At 33.8% G+C, this 20,366-nt stretch overlaps 3 protein-coding genes across 4 annotated transcripts in view; 1 reads left to right on the plus strand and 2 right to left on the minus strand.

Moving 5' to 3' along the window:
* LOC135847388 (inactive dipeptidyl peptidase 10-like) overlaps positions 1-20,366 on the plus strand; it is a 601,135-nt gene that overhangs the window by 47,195 nt on the left and 533,574 nt on the right. Inside the window, exon 2 of the mRNA XM_065366908.1 lies at positions 19,006-19,203. Coding sequence (XP_065222980.1) covers positions 19,132-19,203 — 72 coding nt within the window. The 5' untranslated portion in view covers positions 19,006-19,131. The remainder of the gene's footprint in view (positions 1-19,005; positions 19,204-20,366) is intronic.
* Positions 58-4,691, minus strand: LOC135847215 (uncharacterized). The gene is made up of 7 exons (XM_065366665.1): positions 4,209-4,691; positions 3,790-4,022; positions 1,981-2,043; positions 1,790-1,900; positions 1,524-1,667; positions 1,221-1,454; positions 58-1,092 (listed from the first exon to the last, which is right to left on the minus strand). Exons 1-7 carry the CDS (start codon positions 4,318-4,320, stop codon positions 565-567), a joined length of 1,425 nt encoding a protein of 474 aa, XP_065222737.1. The 5' UTR covers positions 4,321-4,691; the 3' UTR covers positions 58-564.
* On the minus strand, positions 4,841-12,401 carry LOC135847225 (uncharacterized). Of its 2 annotated transcripts, XM_065366676.1 has the most exons (9): positions 12,104-12,401; positions 11,793-12,008; positions 9,484-11,627; positions 9,113-9,345; positions 8,954-9,016; positions 8,767-8,868; positions 8,511-8,654; positions 8,208-8,441; positions 4,841-8,122 (listed from the first exon to the last, which is right to left on the minus strand). In XM_065366676.1, the coding sequence occupies exons 3-9, from the start codon at positions 9,590-9,592 to the stop codon at positions 7,592-7,594; spliced, it is 1,416 nt and encodes a 471-aa protein (XP_065222748.1). In that variant the 5' UTR covers positions 9,593-11,627; positions 11,793-12,008; positions 12,104-12,401; the 3' UTR covers positions 4,841-7,591. The 2 variants fall into 2 exon arrangements, with proteins under 2 accessions (XP_065222748.1, XP_065222755.1); XM_065366683.1 differs by lacking the exons at positions 4,841-8,122; positions 8,208-8,441; positions 8,511-8,654; ... (1 more) ...; positions 8,954-9,016; positions 9,113-9,345 and having other exon boundaries at positions 9,850-11,627.

A 20,366-nucleotide genomic window follows, 5' to 3' on the forward strand; every position in this document is an offset into this window, starting at 1 on the left:
AACAGCTTGAATACACTGAAGCATTTATTTAAATGAGTAATGTAGGTAGCTACATAACCCACAAATTTTCAATACCTTCCTATTTTGGTTTAAATAAAAATTTGGTACTTACTAACTTTATAAAATTATTTCTTTTCATAAAATTTTGTAAAATGACAAAAAATTCAGATGTATAAACTTCTATTTAACATTTTATATATTTGCATCTGTCATTCATAAATTCTGATTTAGAGTTTGTCAGCAGACATGTATTAGTTGCAGTGGATTTCAATACCGATACTTTTGCACAGTTTAAAAAATATGATTTGGTGAATGAGAAGTGAGTGCCCAGTCCTGAGCAGGATGATAAGAACCTCAAATCTACTCTGAAGTTGTTCAGAAGTTTTTCATATAGATTTGGTGTTTTTGATGCTTTTTAGTTTACTTACTTACCTATTTAATTGAACTTAGGACTAGAGAAGATGAAAATTGAAACACTTCACGCATTGGTGTTTTCGAATGGAGTTTTAGGTCAGATAGAGTGATTGGTATGTTGGAGTTGATGGTGTTGGGTACCTATACTAACTAGTGATGATTTTCAGATCTGGAACTTTTTAACAACTTTTGAAACTCATCATCTACATAGTCTGTAACATCACGATCTTCTATAGGATAGGTGTAATCGTATCCAGGATGCTCAGAGTAAGGGATTACATCCAATTGTATAGGCTCTACTGAAATGTATCGAAAGTGCCCTATTGGAAATGGAAGAAAATCAACAAATTTAGGAACACCTAATTTTTCTTGAAGTTGTGCTGTTACCTGGCACACATACGTTATGCCAGTTCTTGGATCATAATTATGAATTGTATCCCAGCCTGAAATTATTGTTTCATGACTGCAAAGCCTGTCACTATCTGCGATATAATCCGCTTTATTGTGAATTACAATCATAGCAGCATATGTTTGAGAATAGAACTCTCCTTGGACCAATCGAAGTATGGTTTTTGGAATAAGAAGTTGCCGGTGTTCACCATCTATTGTGTAATTGAGTGGTTGTTCATACCATCCATTTACGCCAAAAGTAACTTTCTGATCATATCGATTGTACGACTGAGAACAATTTCAGAAAAAAGATGGTTCAGTATCACAATGGCCAAGGGGCCACCATTTGAAAATTTCTAATATATTACCATCCGTTTTAAAGTAGGTGGGTAGCACTATAGAAATAGGTAACTTACTTCTAGAGTACTAATCACTGCAGCGATGAAAAGGTCAACTTTTTTCAATTGCCCATCAGCGATACTTTTCCAAACTGGTATAACATTCATGTGTGTGCAAGAGGCAAGTCTACCCGAATCTGTGGCAAAATACCATAGTGGAATGATTTGTGATTTTTTCAGAATTTTTTGAGATTGTTTTTCGTGATTCGTCGACTCTTTGTAGCTTTCATTGTTGGTTCTAGCTTCTGATACCTGCAATAGTTGATAACTTTTTACAAGTGAGTAGGGCTTATCTGTTTTTGAGTGAGGCCGAATTTTTACATTGATATCATCCCATCCTTCTGAATGATAGTCTTGACATTTGGATTTAAGATGATTTTTCACGTCGTCAATATTTTTCTCCCATTCGATTAGTTTGTAATGTTTTGATGTTTTAATCAATAGCTCTGATATCCAATGGAAAACCTGCAAAAAAGTGGGTGGAAATTATTCAATGTTTATTCTGTTCGAAAACATAGCATAGGCTACAAATTTGAAATTGAGTTGTTGGTAAAATATAGATAAGTAGGTATTATACAAAGACAAACCATGGTGATGGATCCATCGACAAAAATAAATTTTGTATTTTTACCATCGTGGCGACTGAAAACGAATTCGCTCGGAGATTTTGATTTGTTATTAACCTCTACCTGCGCAAGCTGTAGATTTATTCAAAAAATTAAATGTGGATTCATATACAGCAATAGGCTAGTATGTATCATAAATGTCTCATGCTTACTGAGTTATAAGAATGATATTTGTTGTCTGCCAGCAACTGAATCTTGCCTTCTTCATAGTATAACTGTTGAAAAAAAAAATACTTGATTAATGAGCATCATACACAATTACACATCAACAATATGTATTGATTTAGACATATATGTACCTACAGGGCCGTATTTACGTATAGGCAGTATAGGCAGCTGCCTAGGGCGGCAAATTTTAGGGGGCGGCAGAATGTACAGATTTCTCGATTTTTATCCGATAAAACATGCAAAATTGGGCGTTTTTTTGTTTCTTGAACCCATTTTTTCAAAAAATTTTCGCTCTCGCTTCGCTCGAGCAGTAACTTAACTTTTCTTCCTTTAGAATTATCCCACGCCTCAAAAAGTTCCCTACATCTAATTTTGAGTTTTTATGCCCAAAAATTTGGTTTTTCACGCGGTCAAAAACTCAAAAATCAAGAAACACGTTTTTTAAAAGTTTTTTTTTAGTGTACGGAATAAACTTCCAGATTTCATTTTTCATAAAAAAAATACGGATTTAAAATGGATTTTTTGGCTGCCAGCACTTTATGAAAAATAGGTAGGTACCTAATTAAAAAAATGCAATGTTTCTGATATTCAATACGTAGATATTGATATTGTATATATTAGTTACGTTTTGTATATGTGATGCGTTTTGGTAAAAATTCGATGTTTTCAGGAGAGGCAAAACATCAAATTATCAAAATTTTATCGAAAAAATCGATTTTTTGTTTTCTAGTTGGTTGAAGTCTTTTGAAGCACCCTGTTTAAGTTGCTTTGCCCTGGGCATTTCCGTTGAGGAGATATTACAATTAACGCTCAGGGACCTTGTGGTGAAACATTAAAAAAAAAAGGTACCTTGTCAACCTTGTGGTGAATGATGAAAAAACCTGATGATAACTCACGTACAGCAGTGTTAAGAAACAGTTCTGAACTTCTGCGAGTTTTGAACATTTTTAAGATGGAAAATAATCACAAAAAGTGTACTTTTTTTGGGTTCGTACCAAACAAGAAAAAAATTAAAAATGGAACATTTCAGAAAAAAGGAAATTTGCTCACTCATTATAATGAAATTTCAGTTTCTTGAGAAAAGCTCAAAAACTAAGCATTGTAGAAAAAAACTAATGGCTTTATGTGGAAAAAAAATTTAATTCTCTACAATTTTGGTCAGGTGTAATTTTTTGTAGCCTGTAGAACGCTAGATCAATTTTTATGAAACTGTAACACATTTTTTTTTAAAATCACCACAAGGTCCCTTATTACTTTTCATTATTTTTCACTACTTTTCACTACTTTTTCAGCTGCTCTGTATCAAGATTTTTTTTTTAAAAAAAAACAACAACAGCATCGGATTCAGCGTTAAATTTCATGCTAGAATCCATCCTTCGAAGATTTTTAAAAATGTTTTTTCATATTTTTATTGAAACTTTAATCTTTAGAGGCGTTTTTCTCAAAACTGTACTCAGGACTTACTCACATTCTGATAAGTTTAGAGCAGTGTGCAGCTGATGTTTGACCACTGACGGAAAAACTGATTGCACCATTGGATTCCTCATTGAAAAAAGAACCCAAAACGTCAATAAAAAAAAAAAAAAAAAAAAAAAAAAAAACATCGATTCACCACAAGGTCCCTAATCGCGAAACGCATCACATATTTTGATTAAAAATTGAATTATGGGTGGGCATAAATTTTCACACAAACCAAAAAAATTGTGGGGGAGGAAGGGGCGGCAAATTTTTTTCTGCCTAGGGCGGCCTAATGTTAAATCCGGCCCTGTGTACCTATGTATAATTAAACCAACCTCGTAACCAATCTCATAAGCATCCTTTTTGGAATTATAAACCATAGCAGGTTGAGGAGGCTTCTCACAGATATCTAATGAGATATTTCCTTTTGCTTCATCACATTTATAAACAGTTTGCAAAAATATACTTCTACCAGTGATTGAAAAGTCGTCGTTAATTGTTTTCTCTTGTTGGGTGGTAGCTGCACATGCTGAACCACTGTCATGTCTGGTTAGATTGAAAAGAATAGCTAAAAAAAAAGAATAATATAAGTTGATAGCATGAATTGATGAATACTCATTTTGAAAAATTAAGTAGGTGAACATAAAATCATATTAATATTATATTGGCATTGAAGCAATGTTTCATTTTCAATTTACTGTGTAGGTAACTAATTTATGTATAAGTAGTACCTAGCTACATATGTGCAACAAACCTTGGTATGTTTTGTTGTGATTTGAATTACTTTCTGTTAGTGCCTTCATTATGTGGATATGGAAACAGCACAATGTTGAACATAATAATATGGAAAATACAAATGAATGCATTTTTGGAAAATTTTCAATAAGAGTTCACAAAATTATACACATTGAAGTTTACAACTTCTCCATTCAACTTCATGGTACCTATTTATCATCTTCTTTAACTATGACGATAATTGTTTTGAAAATTAAAATGAATCAGATTTAGGTAATTGGAATTGAAGAAATGAATTGGGCCATATCATAACATTTAATCAGTATTTATGTCGATTAATCTAGATCCTCGTTGAAATGATGAGTAAAGTTTTAATACACGTGTATTATGAATATTTCGCAAGAATATGATCTCTTGAATTCAGATTATTGCAAAGAAAAAAATTAGAGAAGGAAATTAGACATAACTTTTGTACGTTTTACACATTGAGTACTTATGTAAAAATAATTGAAGATAGCTTGATTAGACTGAAGGCTCATTTATAATGGTAATAGAAATTCATGAAAAAAATAAATGAAAAAGTTGAATCTGTGGTTTTCAATAGTACCATTTATAATGGTAATTGAAATTCTCCTATTAAAAACCATAGATTCAACTTTTTCATTTATTTTTTTTTGTGAATTTCTATTACCATTATAAAAGAGCCTTGAGGCATTTAGATATTTAAACGAATAATGTATAGGTACATAGCTACATAACTCACAAATTTTCAATACCTATTTTTGTTGGATACAATTGGTACCAACTTTATAAAGGTATTTCTGTTCATAAAATTTTGTGAAACGACAAAAAATTCAGATGTACAAACTTCTATCTAACATTTTTTATGTGATTTAGAGTGTGATCATTAGGTAAGGTAAACTACAAGTCATGGACCACTTTTTTACAATTAATCACCAAGACATCATTTATGACCCAATATTGATATATTTTTTTAAAAATGATCCTTGAAGCTTCCGCTTTCACTTCAAGGTGTTCAGTCTTGAAAAAAAAATTAATTTTCATTTCCCTAATTCCTATTTGAAGTAGGGACTAAAAAAAGGCAGTTTTTGAAGAAGTACAATTACAGATCATGCAAATATGAATGGAAGCGTTTAATTTTTTTCACTCCAAGACCAGTCGTAGTACCCTGAGAACCACATCAGAAAATTTTTATCATCAAAGTTCACAAATATTGAAGTTGAAAAACTACCAGTTGTGGACTGGTCTGCAATTGGTAGGTACCTGTCAACCCTTTTGAAATTAAAAAGTTCATAGAAAAATAAAACAAAAAAAAATTAGCTACCAATTGTGGATCAAACCAACAGACAAAAACTGAGTATCACAATTTGAAAGTTTATTCAATGGAACATGAAAATATATGTGTGCAACATAAATACATAAAACTTGGCTTATAATCATCAATTTTGAAAACATTACAGCAATTTCATGTTTGAACATTCGATGGCCTAATATTAAAACTGTGTAACTCCCTTATCAGTTGATACCTGAGTAAAACGTTCTTTTTCACTGTAGCACTTCCTATCGGACTTGAATGTTCAAATAAAAATTAGGTAACTGAAGGTGACTGTTACCCACGGTTACCTATTTTTTATTTGAGCATCCAAGCCCGATAGGAAGTGCTATAGTGAAAAAGAACGTTTTACTCAGGTATCAACTGATAAGGGAGTTACGCGGTTTTGATATTAGGCTGTCGCATTGTCATTCTACCAAAAAGCTCCAAACATAAACCTAAAATCCGCAAAAAAGTTTAAACATGCAAAAAAGTAGTTCTTGGTACTTAGCTTCACACATAGAAACCAGATGTTTGTTGAATATACTCTTTGGATCAATGTAATCGAATTATTTAAAACCCCTTGTAAAAATTTAACAAAATTTTTGCCATAAAAATTTTAACTATCTGATTACAAACATGCCAAGCACACTGATAACACCCAACATCCAAAGACCATGTATTTCTAGGTTGGCCACACTCAAGGCTACACCCCGTACAACAATGGCCATGCTAATTTCGATGTGAATGTCAACCCATCCACATCCGTCACTTTTGGATGCCACATGCTGATGTGAATTTTGACCCTGTGTCGAGCTAATTGTTGATGTAATTGTCGACTGATGTTCATCTGCATTTGTGTCAACAATTGGCTCAACACAGGGTCGAAATTCACATCGACATGTGGCATCCAAAAGTGACGGATGTGGATGGGTTGACATTTACATCGAAATTCATGTTGACCTCCTGCTTTGTAAAATTATAAAATTTAAGTTTAGAAATTAAAAATTTTTTTCCAAAAATTATTTCCTCTGATGTGGCTATTGCTCTTGCTGAAAACAGCATCAACGCAAAGTCCACTTCTGAAGAAGTACAGACAAAAAGTCTTCACAATCAAATACTCAGTTGAACAGAAATTCCTTATATCAAGGATGGTGCAATACTTTATCTAAGAGTACTAAACTAATCCATTTTTCATGTTGACATGTCGATGTTAATGTTGATGTGAAATTCGACATCAACAAATACATCCACAATATCAACATCATATCATCTACAACTCCAAACTGTGGAAAAGTGAATAATTTCATCAATGCCCTAAAAAATTTGTTTTCCTTATTGAACAAGATCATATTTTTGAATGTTTACTAAACTTTTAAACACTAAAACAGAAATTTTAATTCTGAATAATTGGTCGACATAGTTGTAGATGTAAATTTTGAGCATCGAATTTTACATCTACATGTCAAGATGGCATGTCAAGGTATCAGAAATGATGAGAAAATTTTGAAACTTTTCATTTACCTGGCTTTTGTACGGACAGAAGATTCCTACTGAATAATTAATTGATCACTTTTCCATCATTAACTATGTTGAAAAAAATGTAGTTGATGTAAATGTCGACATCGACAATTGTTGTGCGGGACAATGTCGCATTTAGCACTCCTAGTGGACAAGTTGCGAACTAGCCAGGATGTCGCAAAAAAAATGATCCATAATTGGTACCCCGGTCCATAACCAGTAGCTTACCTTATGTATGTATCAGTTGCCCTAGTTTCCAATACCAATATTTCTGCACAGTTTAGGAAATAAGAATTGGTGAGTGAGAAGTGAGCGACCAGTCCTGGATTGGATGAGAAGAACCTCAGATCTACGCTGAAGTTGTTCAGAAGGTGATGTTTTTTATTCTGTTTAGTTTACTTCCCTACCTATTTGAACTTGGGACTAGAGACCATGAAAATTGAAACACTTCATGCATTGGTGTTTCTGTTTTGGAATGGAGTTTTAGGTCAGATAGAGTAATTGTTATGTTGGAGCTGATGGTGTTGGGTACCTGGTACCTATGCTAACTAGTGATGATTTTCAGGTCTGGAAGTTTGTAACAACTTTTTAAACTTGTCATCTACATAACCTGTAACATCATGATCCTCTATGGGATAGGTGTAATCCCATGATGGATGCTCAGAGTAAGGAATTGCATCCAATTGTAAAGGCTCTACTGGAATGCCCCGAAATTTCAAAGGGTGTTTTGGAAATGGAAGGAATTGAACATATTCAGGAACGCCTAATTTTTTTTGAAGCTCCTCTGTTACCTGGCACACATATGTTATTCCAGTTCTTGGATCATAATTTTGAATTGTATCCCAGCCTGAAATTATTGTTTCATGGCTGCAGAGCCTCTCACTATCTGCAATATAATCCGCTTTATTGTGAATTACAATCAGAGCAGCATACAGAGAACCATAGAACACTCCTTGAACCAGTCGAAATATGGTTTTTGGAATAAGAAGTTGATGGTGTTCGCCATTCATTGTGTAATTGAGTTGTTCATAACCTCCGTTTACACCAAAAGTAACTTTCTGATCAAATCGATTGTATGACTGAGAACAATTTTTAGAAAAATTACAGTTCAGTATCACACTGGCCAAGTGGCCACCATTTGAAAATTTCTAATAGGTAACTCACTTCTAGAGTACTAATCACTGCAGCAATGAATAGGTCAACTTTTTTCAATTGCCCATCGGCGATACCTTTCCAAACTAGTATAACATTCATGTGTGTGCAAGAGGCAAGTCTACCTGAATCTGTGTTGAAATACCATAGTGGAATGATTTGTGATTTTTTCAGAATTTTTTGAGATTGTTTTTCGTGATTCGTCGACTCTTTGTAGCTTTCATTGTTGGTTCTAGCTTCTGATACCTGCAATAGTTGATAACTTTTTACAAGTGAGTCAGACTTATCTATTTTTGAGTGAGGCTGAATTTTTACATTGATCTCATTCCATCCTTCTAAATGGTGGTCTTGACATTTGGATTGAACATTATTTTTCACGACGTTGATATTTTTCTCCCATTCGATTAGTTTGTAATGTTTTGATGTTTTAATCAATACCTGTGATATCCAATGGAAAACCTGCGAAAAAATGGGTTGAAATGTGTAAGTTTTATTTTGTTAGAAAACCTAGCATAAGAATTTTGAATTGAGTGGTTGGTAATAGGTACAGGTAAGTGGGTATCATACAAACCAACGTGATGGATCCATCGATGAAAACAAATTTTGAATTCTTACTATCATGGCGACTGAAAACGAATTTGCTCGGAGATTTTGATTTGTTATTAATCTCTACCTGTACAAGATGTAAATTTATTCAAAAAATCAAATGTGGATTCATATACACCAACAGGCTAGTATCATAGATGTTTCATGCTTACTGATTTATAGGAATGATATTTGTTGTCTTCCAGCAACTGAATCTTGCCTTCTTCATAGTATAACTGTTGAAAAACCCCACTCTATCAATGGACACCTACCTATCCACAATATGGTATGTATCTACTTGAAGATAGGTACATATATTCAATTAAACTAACCTCGTAACCAATTTCAAAAGCATCCTGTTTGGAATTATAAACCATAACAGGTTGAGGAGACGTCTCACAAATATCCAATGAGATATTTCCTTTCGCTTCATCATGTTTATAAACAGTTTGCAAAAATATACTTCTACCAGTGATGGAGATGTCATCGTTAATTTTTTTCTCTTGTTTGGTTGTTGCTGGACATGCTGAACCGCTTTCATTTCTGGTTAGATTGAAAAGAATAGCTGAAAAAAAAAGGAAAATAAGTATGGCAGAAATTGATGAGTATTGTATACTCATTTTGAAAAATTAGCTAGGGTGAACAAAAATGCTGCCATGTTGGCATTGAAGCAATAATATGTCTAATTATTTGTATTACAAACCTTGATATTTTTTGTTGAAATCTGAATTACTTTCTGGCCGCGCCTTCGTTATATGAATATGGAAACAGCACAATGTTAAACATAGTATGGAAGATGCAAATAAATGCATTTTTGAAAAATTTTCAATAAGAGCTCACAAAATTATACACATTGAAGATAACAACATCTCCATTCAACTTCAATGAACTTACTTATCATCTTCTTTAACCATGAAGATAATTATTTTAAAAATTAAAATGAACAAGATTTACGTAATTGAAATTAAAAAAATTAAATAACCATTGGGCTTATTTATATGATGAAGCTTCATAACATTTATTCAGTATTTTTACGTCGATTAATCTAGATCATCGTTGAAATGAGGAGTTAAGTTTTAATACACTTGTATTATTAATATTTCACAAGAATACGATCTCTTGAACTCCAATTATAGCAAAGAAAAAATTAGAGAAGGAAATTAGACATAACTTGAGTTAGTCTTACACGTTCAGTATCTATGTTAGAATGATAAAAGATGGTTTGATTAGACTGAAGCGTTGGTATAGCTAGGTATAGTATAGGTACCGAATTACGTATATTGAAAGTTGTAAGTCTATAGGTAGGTACCTACTTAGTGAAGAAAACCTGTTCTAAGCGTATTTCTGGGTAAAATAGGTGAAATGCCTTTGTCCTCGGATCAATTCGTTCACGAATGATTCACATAAAATGATTTAATTCGTTCGTGAATGATTCACCAAAAATTGAGTAAATGAATCGATTCGTTCGCGAACGATTCATCAAAAATTGAATAATTAAATGAATCGATTTGTTCGCGAACGATTAATCAAAAATTGAATAATTAAATGAATCGATTTGTTCGCGAACGTGTCACTTATACTTACGAATCAATTTGTTCGCGAATGATTCATCGAAAATTGAGTAAATCGATCGATTCGTTCGCAAACGAGTCACCGATATGAATCGATTCGTTCGCGAACGAGTCACCTATACGAATCGATTCGTTCGCGAACGAGTCACCTATACGAATCGATTCGTTTGCGAACGAGTCACCTATACGAATTGATTCGTTCGCGAACGAGTCATCGATATGAATCGATTCGTTCGCGAACGGGTCACCGATATGAATCCATTCGTTCGCGAACGAGTCACTCATACGAATAGATTCGTTTCGCGAACGAGTTACTTATACCAATCGATTCGTTTGCGAACGAGTCACTCATACTAATCGATTCGTTCCCGAATGAGTCATTTATACGAATCGATTCTTTCGCGAACGAGTCACTTATACGGATCAATTCGTTCGTGAATGTGTCCGTAACTACTGATCAACTCGTTCGCGAATGATTCACCTAGAAATCAATCAGTTTGTTCGATTTTCAATCGGTTGTGAATGATTCGATACGTTTCGATTCGATTTGATTCGCTTCGCTTGAAATCAGATCAATTCCTATACAATAGTTTCACAAAAACCGAATCAATCGTAAATTAATTGATCCGTTTGTGAATGATATTCACCAAGAAATCAATCAATTTTTTTAATCACCAATCGTTTGTAAATGATTCGAAAATTCATGGTAGAGATGATGATTATGAATTAAACCCACGTTTCAAAACTTTTCAAATTATGGCAGGGCTACATATTTGTATTTCAGCGGCTAAGGTGTTTGGTGGTGATTTTAAATTCCCATATTTTCACACAATCCGAAAAAATTGCTATGCACTCGATCAGTACCATCAACGTCTTCTATTGGAAAGGTGAAATCCCATTCGGGATGCTCAGAGAAAGGAATTGCATCCAGGTGTAAAGGCGGTGCCCAATTTTCAACAATACCTAATTTATCGCAAAGGTCTCCTGTTAGCTGGCACACGTATGTTAATCCACTTTTTGGATCATTATTTACGATCATTTCCCAGCCCGAAAGCATCTGATGGTTATCGCATAACTTATCACTGTCTGGCACATGGGCTGGTTCATTGTGAATTATAATGACAGCACCACAACCACCGACATAATACGATCCTTGGACCACCCGATACATAATTTTCGGGATTGGAATGTGCTGAAATTCAGCATCCAATGTGTATCTGAATCGTTCATGTGCATCATGTACTCCAAAGGTAACAGATTTATCTGTTCGATCATACTGAAAAGCAATCGAATAATCAGATGAGATAGATATTTATTTAACTCAACATTATTATTATCTCGCCTTCCATGTTTTTTTGGTTCTTTTTATTTGTTTGTTTTAAACAAATAGGTAAACGCAATATGCAATCATGTACTTAGGTAAATATCAGAAGTTACTTACACTGTCCAGACAATCAAGCACTGCAGAAATGAAGAGATCAACTCTTTTCAGTTGTCTATCAGCAATATTTTTCCAAACCAATATAACATTCGTGTCCGTAGAAGAATCAAGCGTATAATCCAAGCAAAAACACCATAGTGGAATTATTTGTGCTTTTTTCAAAACTCCGTGTGATTGTTTACAACATTCATCACTGCAAGCCTTTTCCTCCGATACCTGTGTAAAATGTTTTCATTCTATAGCATTTCATGAAGTACATACATAGAAATTTTTACATAAAATAAAGTCTCGTCCATATATCTACCACTTACATTCAAGGGAGAATGAAATTGTACTTTGATATCCTGATTGTCCAATTCATAAGCTTCATTTCCTCCATTAATGGCCACCATGCAATCTTTCCATTCGATTTGCTTGTTGTATCTCGTTGAGTTAATGGATATCTGTTGTGACTTTGTTATGTGTTTGTGCGAATGGAAATTGCACAATATGAACCATAATAATATAAAATATGCTGACATGATGCATTTATGAAAAATGTTCAAGCCTGGTCAACGAAATTATACTCGTATACTTATATTGAAGTTGACGACTCTTCAACTTGTCTTCATTACTAAGTATCATTAAGAAGTTTAGTCTTCATGTAGGTAATTATTTTTATCATATAGATTAGATTGAAAAAAAATCATTTATATGTAACCAAGTTTCGTAATATTTAATTACTATCGTAATTTTATGGCCTTGGTTCCTGTTATATGGCAAATGTTTCTATTTTATATAAAATTTACATCAGGTTAGTTGTGATAGGAATTTGTTTTCCTTTTAAAAAAATAACCTACCTATACATATGTATAGCTCAATTATTGTATTTGTAACTTCAGTTTTGCCAACTCCAAAATGACTATAAAGGGCAAAGCCCCTGTGCCTCTCTGGTCGCTTCACTCCTGACAAAACGAAACTTTTTTATTCGACAGGGATGTTCAGAAGAAAAAAAAATAGTCTACATCTTATGCTTCGTCATACAGGTAAAGAAAAAAAAAAATTATTCGAGTAAAATTTCTCTAGGGATTATCCCATCGTCATGTTCGATTTGAAATTATATACGCGTAAAACTTTTCAAACGTTGTCGAGAAATTTTCCTAAACGTGTATTACGATTCAAGGTAGGTACGAGTACATTTGCAAAATAACTATCGAACTATCCACAGAGTATTCCGTTTGATAAAAATGTCCTCATCTTTGAAACAATTTTCACGATAACGAAATTTAATTCACACTTGTGGGCTTCGTTGTTATACATATTCAGGAGCATATTTGTACCTACAATTTCGTTCAGCGTAGTATGTAGGTAAGCTTTTTATAGTGTTTTCGAAACGAAAAAAAAATACTGTTCCAAAGTACCCCATTTGAGATCCGGGTGTGATAAATCATTTCATATTAAAGTGAAATATGATTTTAATAAAGTCTTTTTTTTTTTTTTGCAAAGGTAGGCCAGTTCGACGAATGAAAATGGTATTCGTACGAGCTCGGAAATTATTACGTTTTTCAAAGACGTGTTTGAAAGGTCATTTTTTTTTTTTTTTTTTTTTTTTTGAAAATTTGTAGTGGTCGCGAATTGTGTGGTTTTTTTTTAGGTTTGTGGTTTTGACGCCAGCAAAATAAAAATTAAATTGGAAATCTCGATTGAATATTGACATTGTTGAATGAGAAGACTGAAAAGGTGTACCTATTGTAATCAACATTTGAGCAGCCGAGGGGATTAAAGAGTTGGAAAATGTTTTCAAGCTAATATTTCAATTGACTTTTTGAAGTAGAATTTGAAAAATATATTATCGATTTTTACAGAAAAACGAGAGTGGGGGGGGAGGAGCATGAAAATAATTTCAAAACATCGTCGAGAGAAGTATAGATGTGGTCTGAAACCCTCATAATCATAATTTCAGCTGCCCGAGTTTATTCTTCGATTTATGGTGAATTTTTAAACATCTAAACTTGACCAATTCAAGTGATTTTTTAAAAAATTATTTGATAAATATTTATTCAGGAAAAATGATGAATAATTAGTCATAAAACTATAATATCAGCCCTACAAACCTGATTTTCTCAGTTTTAAACTATTCTGGAGCCTCCAGCGTAATTTTCGTATTTCTCCAGAATTTTGAAATTTCACTTAAAGGAGTGGAAATGAATTTGGGCAGCTGAAAATCGAGTTTTGGCTTGCACTTGACTTGATAAGCAATTTCAACTTAGTACATTTTAATGAATTTCCAGGAAAATATCTCCAGTGTTTTTTTTTTTTTTTTTTTTTAACAAAATTCTTACAAGGAAAAAAGCAGAAAAATCCAAAATTTCCTGTTCACAAAATAAGTCTCAAAATTTGCAGAAAGCGTTGTTTCTAGACTAAAACCAGCCCCCTGAATCGTAATTTCATATTTTTTAGTCATTCTAGAGTCATTTAAAAATTCGCAGAACGGCTCTGAAGTGTGGAATCAGGATTCAAGGAGTTAATATTACATTCAGGACTAAATTTAAAAAAAAAAAAATGAAAATTCAATACCATTTGTTGTTTTTGACGACACTGATACTTAATATAATTTTTTTTTTTTGAATGAATGAGCCCCTCGACTTTGCAATCTCCCAATCGTTTTTTAAATGAATATTGAAAAATGCATGTGACCTGGGGTGGATTAATAACTCGGGCTTATAAAGGGGTTAACTTTGAAGTTCATTACTTCAATTTGCTTTTTGTTATTCGTTCAAGCTTCCTTGGGGAGTCCGCATAAGGATCTATTGCACCCCCCCCCCGTTCATCCTCTGGGACAACTTTTTTCTTAAAGGGGGAGTCCTAAGGAACATTTCTAGCCCTTGTACTCAAAAAAGTGGCCCTACTTACAAAATAGCGGCCATTTTGATTGACAGGTCAGTCGAAATCGCAGATTTTGCGTTCCAACATGGGACTTGCAAGAAATTTTTTAAACCTTACAAAAGTAGATCGAAAGATGAGGCAAAAAATTATCACCTGTCAGAATTTCAAGTGCCAAGTGCCTTTTTCAATTTTTGGTGAATTTTTGAAAATCAAATTTGAGCCAAATATGAGGGAAAAAATCAAAATTTTACCAAATTGTTCAAGAAAGCTGAAATTTGGAATATATCCTATTTTCGACATGCCAAACCGATTTAAAACTGTTTCAAACCGTTTTGAGCATTTCTGGAGCCTCCAGTAGATTCGAAATTCCCACAAAATTTCACCAAATGCATCTGGAAAGCCGAAATTTACCCTGTGAACTAATTTCAATACACCACGAAGTCAACTGCAGGTGGATTTCAAGTCGTTTTGGATCCTCCAGCGATTTTTTGAAAATCACTGGAGTCTCCAGTAGATTTTTGAAACTTGAAATTTCCTCATAATTTCATCAAACGGAGATGGAAAGCCGAAATTTACTCTGCACTTCAATTTTAACACCCTCTGAACACGACTTCAGGTGGTTTCAGGTCATTTTGGAGCCTCCAGCGACTTTTTGAAAATCACTGGAGTCTCCACACCAGATTTTTGAAACTTGAAATTCCCACAACATTTTATCAAATAGAGTTAGCATTGATGAAATTTTGTGGGAATTTCGAGTTTCAAAAATCTACTGGAGGCTCCAAAAATGCTCAAAACGGTTGGGAACAGTTTCCAATCTGTTTGGCACGTTAAAAATAGCGTATATTCCAAATTTCAGCTGAAAATTTCAAGTTTCAAAAATCTACTGGAGGCTCCAAGAATTTTCAAAAAGTCGCAGGAGGCTCCAAAATGCCTTATACAGCTGCTACCAGTCGACTTAATAACGTGTGTAACTTGGAGTGCAGCGTAAATTTCGGATTTCCATTTCCATTTGATGAAATTTTGTGGAAATGTCAATTTTCAAATATCTGCTGGAGTCTCCACTAGTTTCCAAAAAGTTGCTGGAGGCTCCAAAACCACTTGAAATCAACCGAAAATCGACTTCATGGCGTATTGAAATCTGTTTGCAGAGTGAATTTCGGGTTTATGACTCCACTTGGTGAAATTTTTGTGGAAATTTCAAATTTCAAAAATCTGCTGGAGGCTCCAGAATTCCTTAAACCTACCACCAGTCGACATTAAACGTGTTACGTGTTTGAGTTGGAGTGCAGTGTAAATTTCGTATTTTCAAAGTCATTTGATAAAATTTTGTGCAAATTTCAAGTTTCAAAAATCTACTGGAGGCTCCAGAACTATTCAAAACGGTTCGAAACTGTTTCCAATCGATTTGACAGGTCGAAAATAGCATATATCCTAAATTTCAGCTTTCTAAGTCAATTTGGTAAAATTTTGATCTTCCCCCTCATTTTTGACCTAAATTTGATTTTCAAAAATTCTCCAAAAAAAATGATCCAAAATCTCAAAAAAAGCGACCGAGCAGCTATAATATTTTGGCAATATTTTTCCAGCAGACTTTGAGAATCACTTTTAACATGAAAGAGAATTGACTGCAGGTGAATTTCAAGTCATTTTGAGCCTCCAGCAACTTTTTGACAATTCCTGGAGTCTCCAGAAAAATTCAAAAACTATCAGTTTTTTCAAAATTTTATCAAAAGAGGTGGTTTCAAGTTGTTTTGAAGCTTCCAGAAACTTTGGAAATTCCAGTTTTCCAAAAAACGCCATAAAACGTACCTGTAATCATAAGCACCGAAGGCTCCAGTAATTTCCAAAATGTCGCTGGAGGCTCCAAAACGGCTTGAAATCCACCAGCAGACGACTTCATATCGTATTGAAATTAATTTGCAGACTGAATTTCGGTTTTCCAACTACATTCAAGTTTAAAAAATATACTGGATGCTCCAGTAATTTCCAAAAAGTCACTGGAGGCTCCAAAACGATTCGAAATCCACCGGTAATCTTCTTCATACCATATTGAAATTGGTTTGCAGAATGAATTTCGGCTTTATAACTCCAGTTAATAAAATTTTGTGTAAATTTCAAGTTTCAAAAGTCTACTGGAGGCTCCAGAACTGCTCAAAATGGCTTGAAACAGTTTTCAATCGGTTTGGCATGTCGAAAATAGCGTATATTCCAAATTTCAGCTTTCTTGAACAATTTGGTAAAATTTTGATTTTTTCCCTTATTTTTGGCTCAAATTTGATTTTTAAAAATTCACCAAAAATCGAAAAAGGCACTTTGGCACTTGAAATTTTGACAGGTGATAAATTTTTGCCTGATCTTTCGATCTACCTTTGCAAAGTTTAAAAAATTTCTGGCAAGTCCCATGTTGGAACGCAAAATCTGCGATTTCGGCTGACCTGTCAATCAAAATGGCCGCCATTTTGTGAGAAGGACCACTTTTTTTTGAGTACAAGGGCTAGAAATGTTCCTTAGGACTCTCCCTTTAAGAAAAAAGTTGTTCCGGGGGATCAGACGGGGGGGGGGTGCAATAGATCCTTATGCGGGCTCCCCGACTAATTTTAAAGCCATCAGTCAATTTTTAGACACTTCAAACTTTTGAAAAATTTTGAATTAGGTATACCTACCTAACCATTTGTATGACTTTGAAAAATAAAAAATGAAAATATCACTTGGTGGCTTTGGAATGATTCAAAACTACCATCAATCGATTTGTATGCTAGAAAATCAGCAAGTTCGCAATCAAAATTTCAGCTCATTGATGTCATTCTTAAAACCTCGATTTTTAATTTAAATTAGGTACCTAAAACAAACAGAAATAATTTTTGAAAAATTGTGAAAAATTGAAAAATCAATGATGCTTTTTCGAGAAGATTTTCAAAAACTGGGAAATCAAAACATCTATAGCGCTCGTAAAGTAATTTGATTGAATTTTGATCTTTTTTTCATGAACAATAAAATAAAATTAGAATTACCAAAAATGTTTAGTTTGAAAAATTAAATTAAGGATTTGAAATTTTGCATAATTCAATTTATTCTTGGAAGCTCTCTAGAATTTCTACCCCAACCAAAAATTTTTCTGGTGACTGAGATTCCTCTCCACAAAAAAATTCAACAAATTATTTCTGTAAATTTGAAATTAAAAATTTTCAGTACGTATTTCTTCCATATTTCGGTTAAATTCTGCAGATTCTCAAGAATACAATTCCCTCCAAAAATATATCAAAAGTTCGAAAAATTATCAATGATAAAATAGGAACAAAAAATCTACCATAACGAAGCAGGAAAAAATATGATACCATAAGTAAGAAGCTATAAACGATCATTTAACATAATAAGACAACTCAATACAGTCCTATAATAAAATGAAGGTTGTCTATGTCTCTACGTAGGTCATATATAGAAAATAAATACCAACACCAGAAGCAATTCAAACGCGAACGAATGAGATGACCGGTCATCGAGTACTGAAGACGTTAATAAAATTGCCTATCTTAATGCCGGTTATTTTCACTTCTGAGATCACTTTATACGTGCTACATCGAAGATTCTATTACCTACGTCTATTGAATTATGAATTCTAACCGTATCTACCATTTTATTTTTTATTTTTTGGAATAGTTTCACTTTTTTTCCTCATTGGAGTGATCTTTTCACACAAATACGATGTAAAAACTTGGCGCCAGAATTTTTCAAATAAAATGACAAAGTACATAAATGACTTTAGGAATAATAGCACCTAACTTTCCTTCTTTTTTTTTTTGGAAGGTTTTCTTTAAAAATGTTCCTCAGGATGTCTCTTTTAAGCAAAAATTTGTCCCAGAGGGTCAATTGAGGGGAGGGTGCGTGAAATTATTCCTATTGTCATGTGCCAAACTATAAGTATTTTGAAGTAAGGAAGGTTGAAAAAAAAACTTACCTTATTTCGTCGCAGTGAAAAAATACGAAAATAAATTAATTTCGACGTAATTCGACAATCGAGCACGATATAGCGAGTTGATAAATTAGGTAAAAACTTCATTACGTAGCACGCTGCAGCATTGAATTATTAACAAACGATGTAATTATGAGAAATTATCGTATTACGCGGTTTATATACGCGAATACTACAGGGCGTACACCAGGGGGCTAATAACTCAAAATGACATCTCTTTCTTCTCCGTAGATATACTAACATTTTACACCCCCGGAGAACATATACGAGTACCTAAGTCGAGTATATAAGCTCGCAAAATAAGACGTTTCAAGTGACACGTGCGATCACCTATCTACGTACACATTGCACACAATCTAACGTACATTTATCTTTTAGCTTTATACGAGTATCTACATAAAATGGCTTCAGCGAGATGTAGCGATATTGTACTCATTATTCGAAGTACCTAATTAAACTCGAAGAAGTCGAAGACAACAACAACAAAAAAAGACTTCGCCGAACATGAATACTCTGCAAAGCTCACACACGACAGGAGGAGGAGGCGGTAAATTGAAATCAGAGAATGCGCTCGAGGTAAGAGATTTAAATTATTTTGCATCTGTGCGTGTACTATCTCGCGATAAAAAATTTCATTACATGAAATTATACAATACATTGTACAGTAGTTTTGAAACGTTTAAGCGAGTTGGTTAATTTTTACGTAAGCTATTACGCGTTGCGTACTTTTACCCCGCACTCTACACTTCTACCCATCTACGATTCGTGTAACTTTTAAGTTCGCAGAAGGCAAGTTTTCTTCTAAAGTCGTGCTTTCTGCTACGTATACGCTGCAAGCTGTACAACTCGATACTCCCTTAGAGATTGCGAATACTACGCGACTTGAGCGTTATACCAATGTACTGTACTCGTATACGTATATTTTGAAAGACGACGATGAGACATTTTTCAACGTTTGATCATCTTTTCTGTATTCTTTGTCAGATGCTGCGCCAAATAAAGCCAAAGGTATAGGAGACAGGAGTACTCGTAAATGACGAACTTAGTATGCGAGATGTGTACACTGTGAGTCGTCTTGGCATTGCGAGTTTATTTTTGTGTACGAATTTTCCATAGCGAACGAAGAAATTAAAGTTATCACGACCATCGTGGAACTTTTGCCAAGAGGGAAATACGACTACAGATGTGTGCGTTGAGTGCAGTTCGCTGCCTTTGAAGGAAGTTGTGAGGGGACTTAAGGTGCCTATTTTAATTTGGAAACTAGAGGAGAGGGATTATAATACATTTTTGAGGACCATTTTTGGAATAATGGGCAATAATCAGTGGATATTTTTCACTTGAACCTCAAAAAAATATTTTTTAGAATATTTCAACTTGAAATTTTAATCAAAAAAAAAATAATTTAGTCCATCACCCCCCCCCCCCCCCGTCATCCTATGTCACCAAAAAATGAAATACTTTTTTTTTGATCAAATTTATTCAGAAATTTTTTGTTCACGTTTAAAAGTTCTTCTAGATGATCCCATTCTGAAAAAACCTTCCACTGGCCGGTCCACTGAATTATTTTGGCTCCTTTGTTTGAAGCCTCTTATAAGTTGGAAGAATATTTTAAAAACTCATTGAAAATTCCCAGTGTCTGTGTCTAAATTCTTCTAAATGGGCCCTTTCTCAAAAAAATCTCAACCACTTGCTAACCCCCCCCCCTTCCCTCAAAAACCAAAAATAGAATTAATAGAAAA

The sequence above is a fragment of the Planococcus citri genome, chromosome 1, assembly GCF_950023065.1.
Source record: "Planococcus citri chromosome 1, ihPlaCitr1.1, whole genome shotgun sequence".
Taxonomy (NCBI): Eukaryota; Metazoa; Arthropoda; class Insecta; order Hemiptera; family Pseudococcidae; genus Planococcus; species Planococcus citri.

Excerpts from the sequence above, each read along its gene's own strand:
- LOC135847215 (XM_065366665.1), bottom strand. The coding sequence starts at position 4,320 with ATGCATTCATTTGTATTTTCCATATTATTATGTTCAACATTGTGCTGT. Across the intron at positions 2,044-3,789 it reads CTTATGAGATTGGTTACGAG|TTATACTATGAAGAAGGCAA; the intron begins GTTGGTTTAATT and ends TTTTTTCAACAG. Across the intron at positions 1,093-1,220 it reads CAGTGATTAGTACTCTAGAA|TCGTACAATCGATATGATCA; the intron begins GTAAGTTACCTA and ends AATTGTTCTCAG.
- LOC135847225 (XM_065366676.1), bottom strand. The coding sequence starts at position 9,592 with ATGCATTTATTTGCATCTTCCATACTATGTTTAACATTGTGCTGTTTC. Across the intron at positions 8,869-8,953 it reads AATATCATTCCTATAAATCA|GTAGAGATTAATAACAAATC; the intron begins GTAAGCATGAAA and ends CATCTTGTACAG. Across the intron at positions 8,442-8,510 it reads AAGGATGGAATGAGATCAAT|GTATCAGAAGCTAGAACCAA; the intron begins GTAAAAATTCAG and ends CAACTATTGCAG.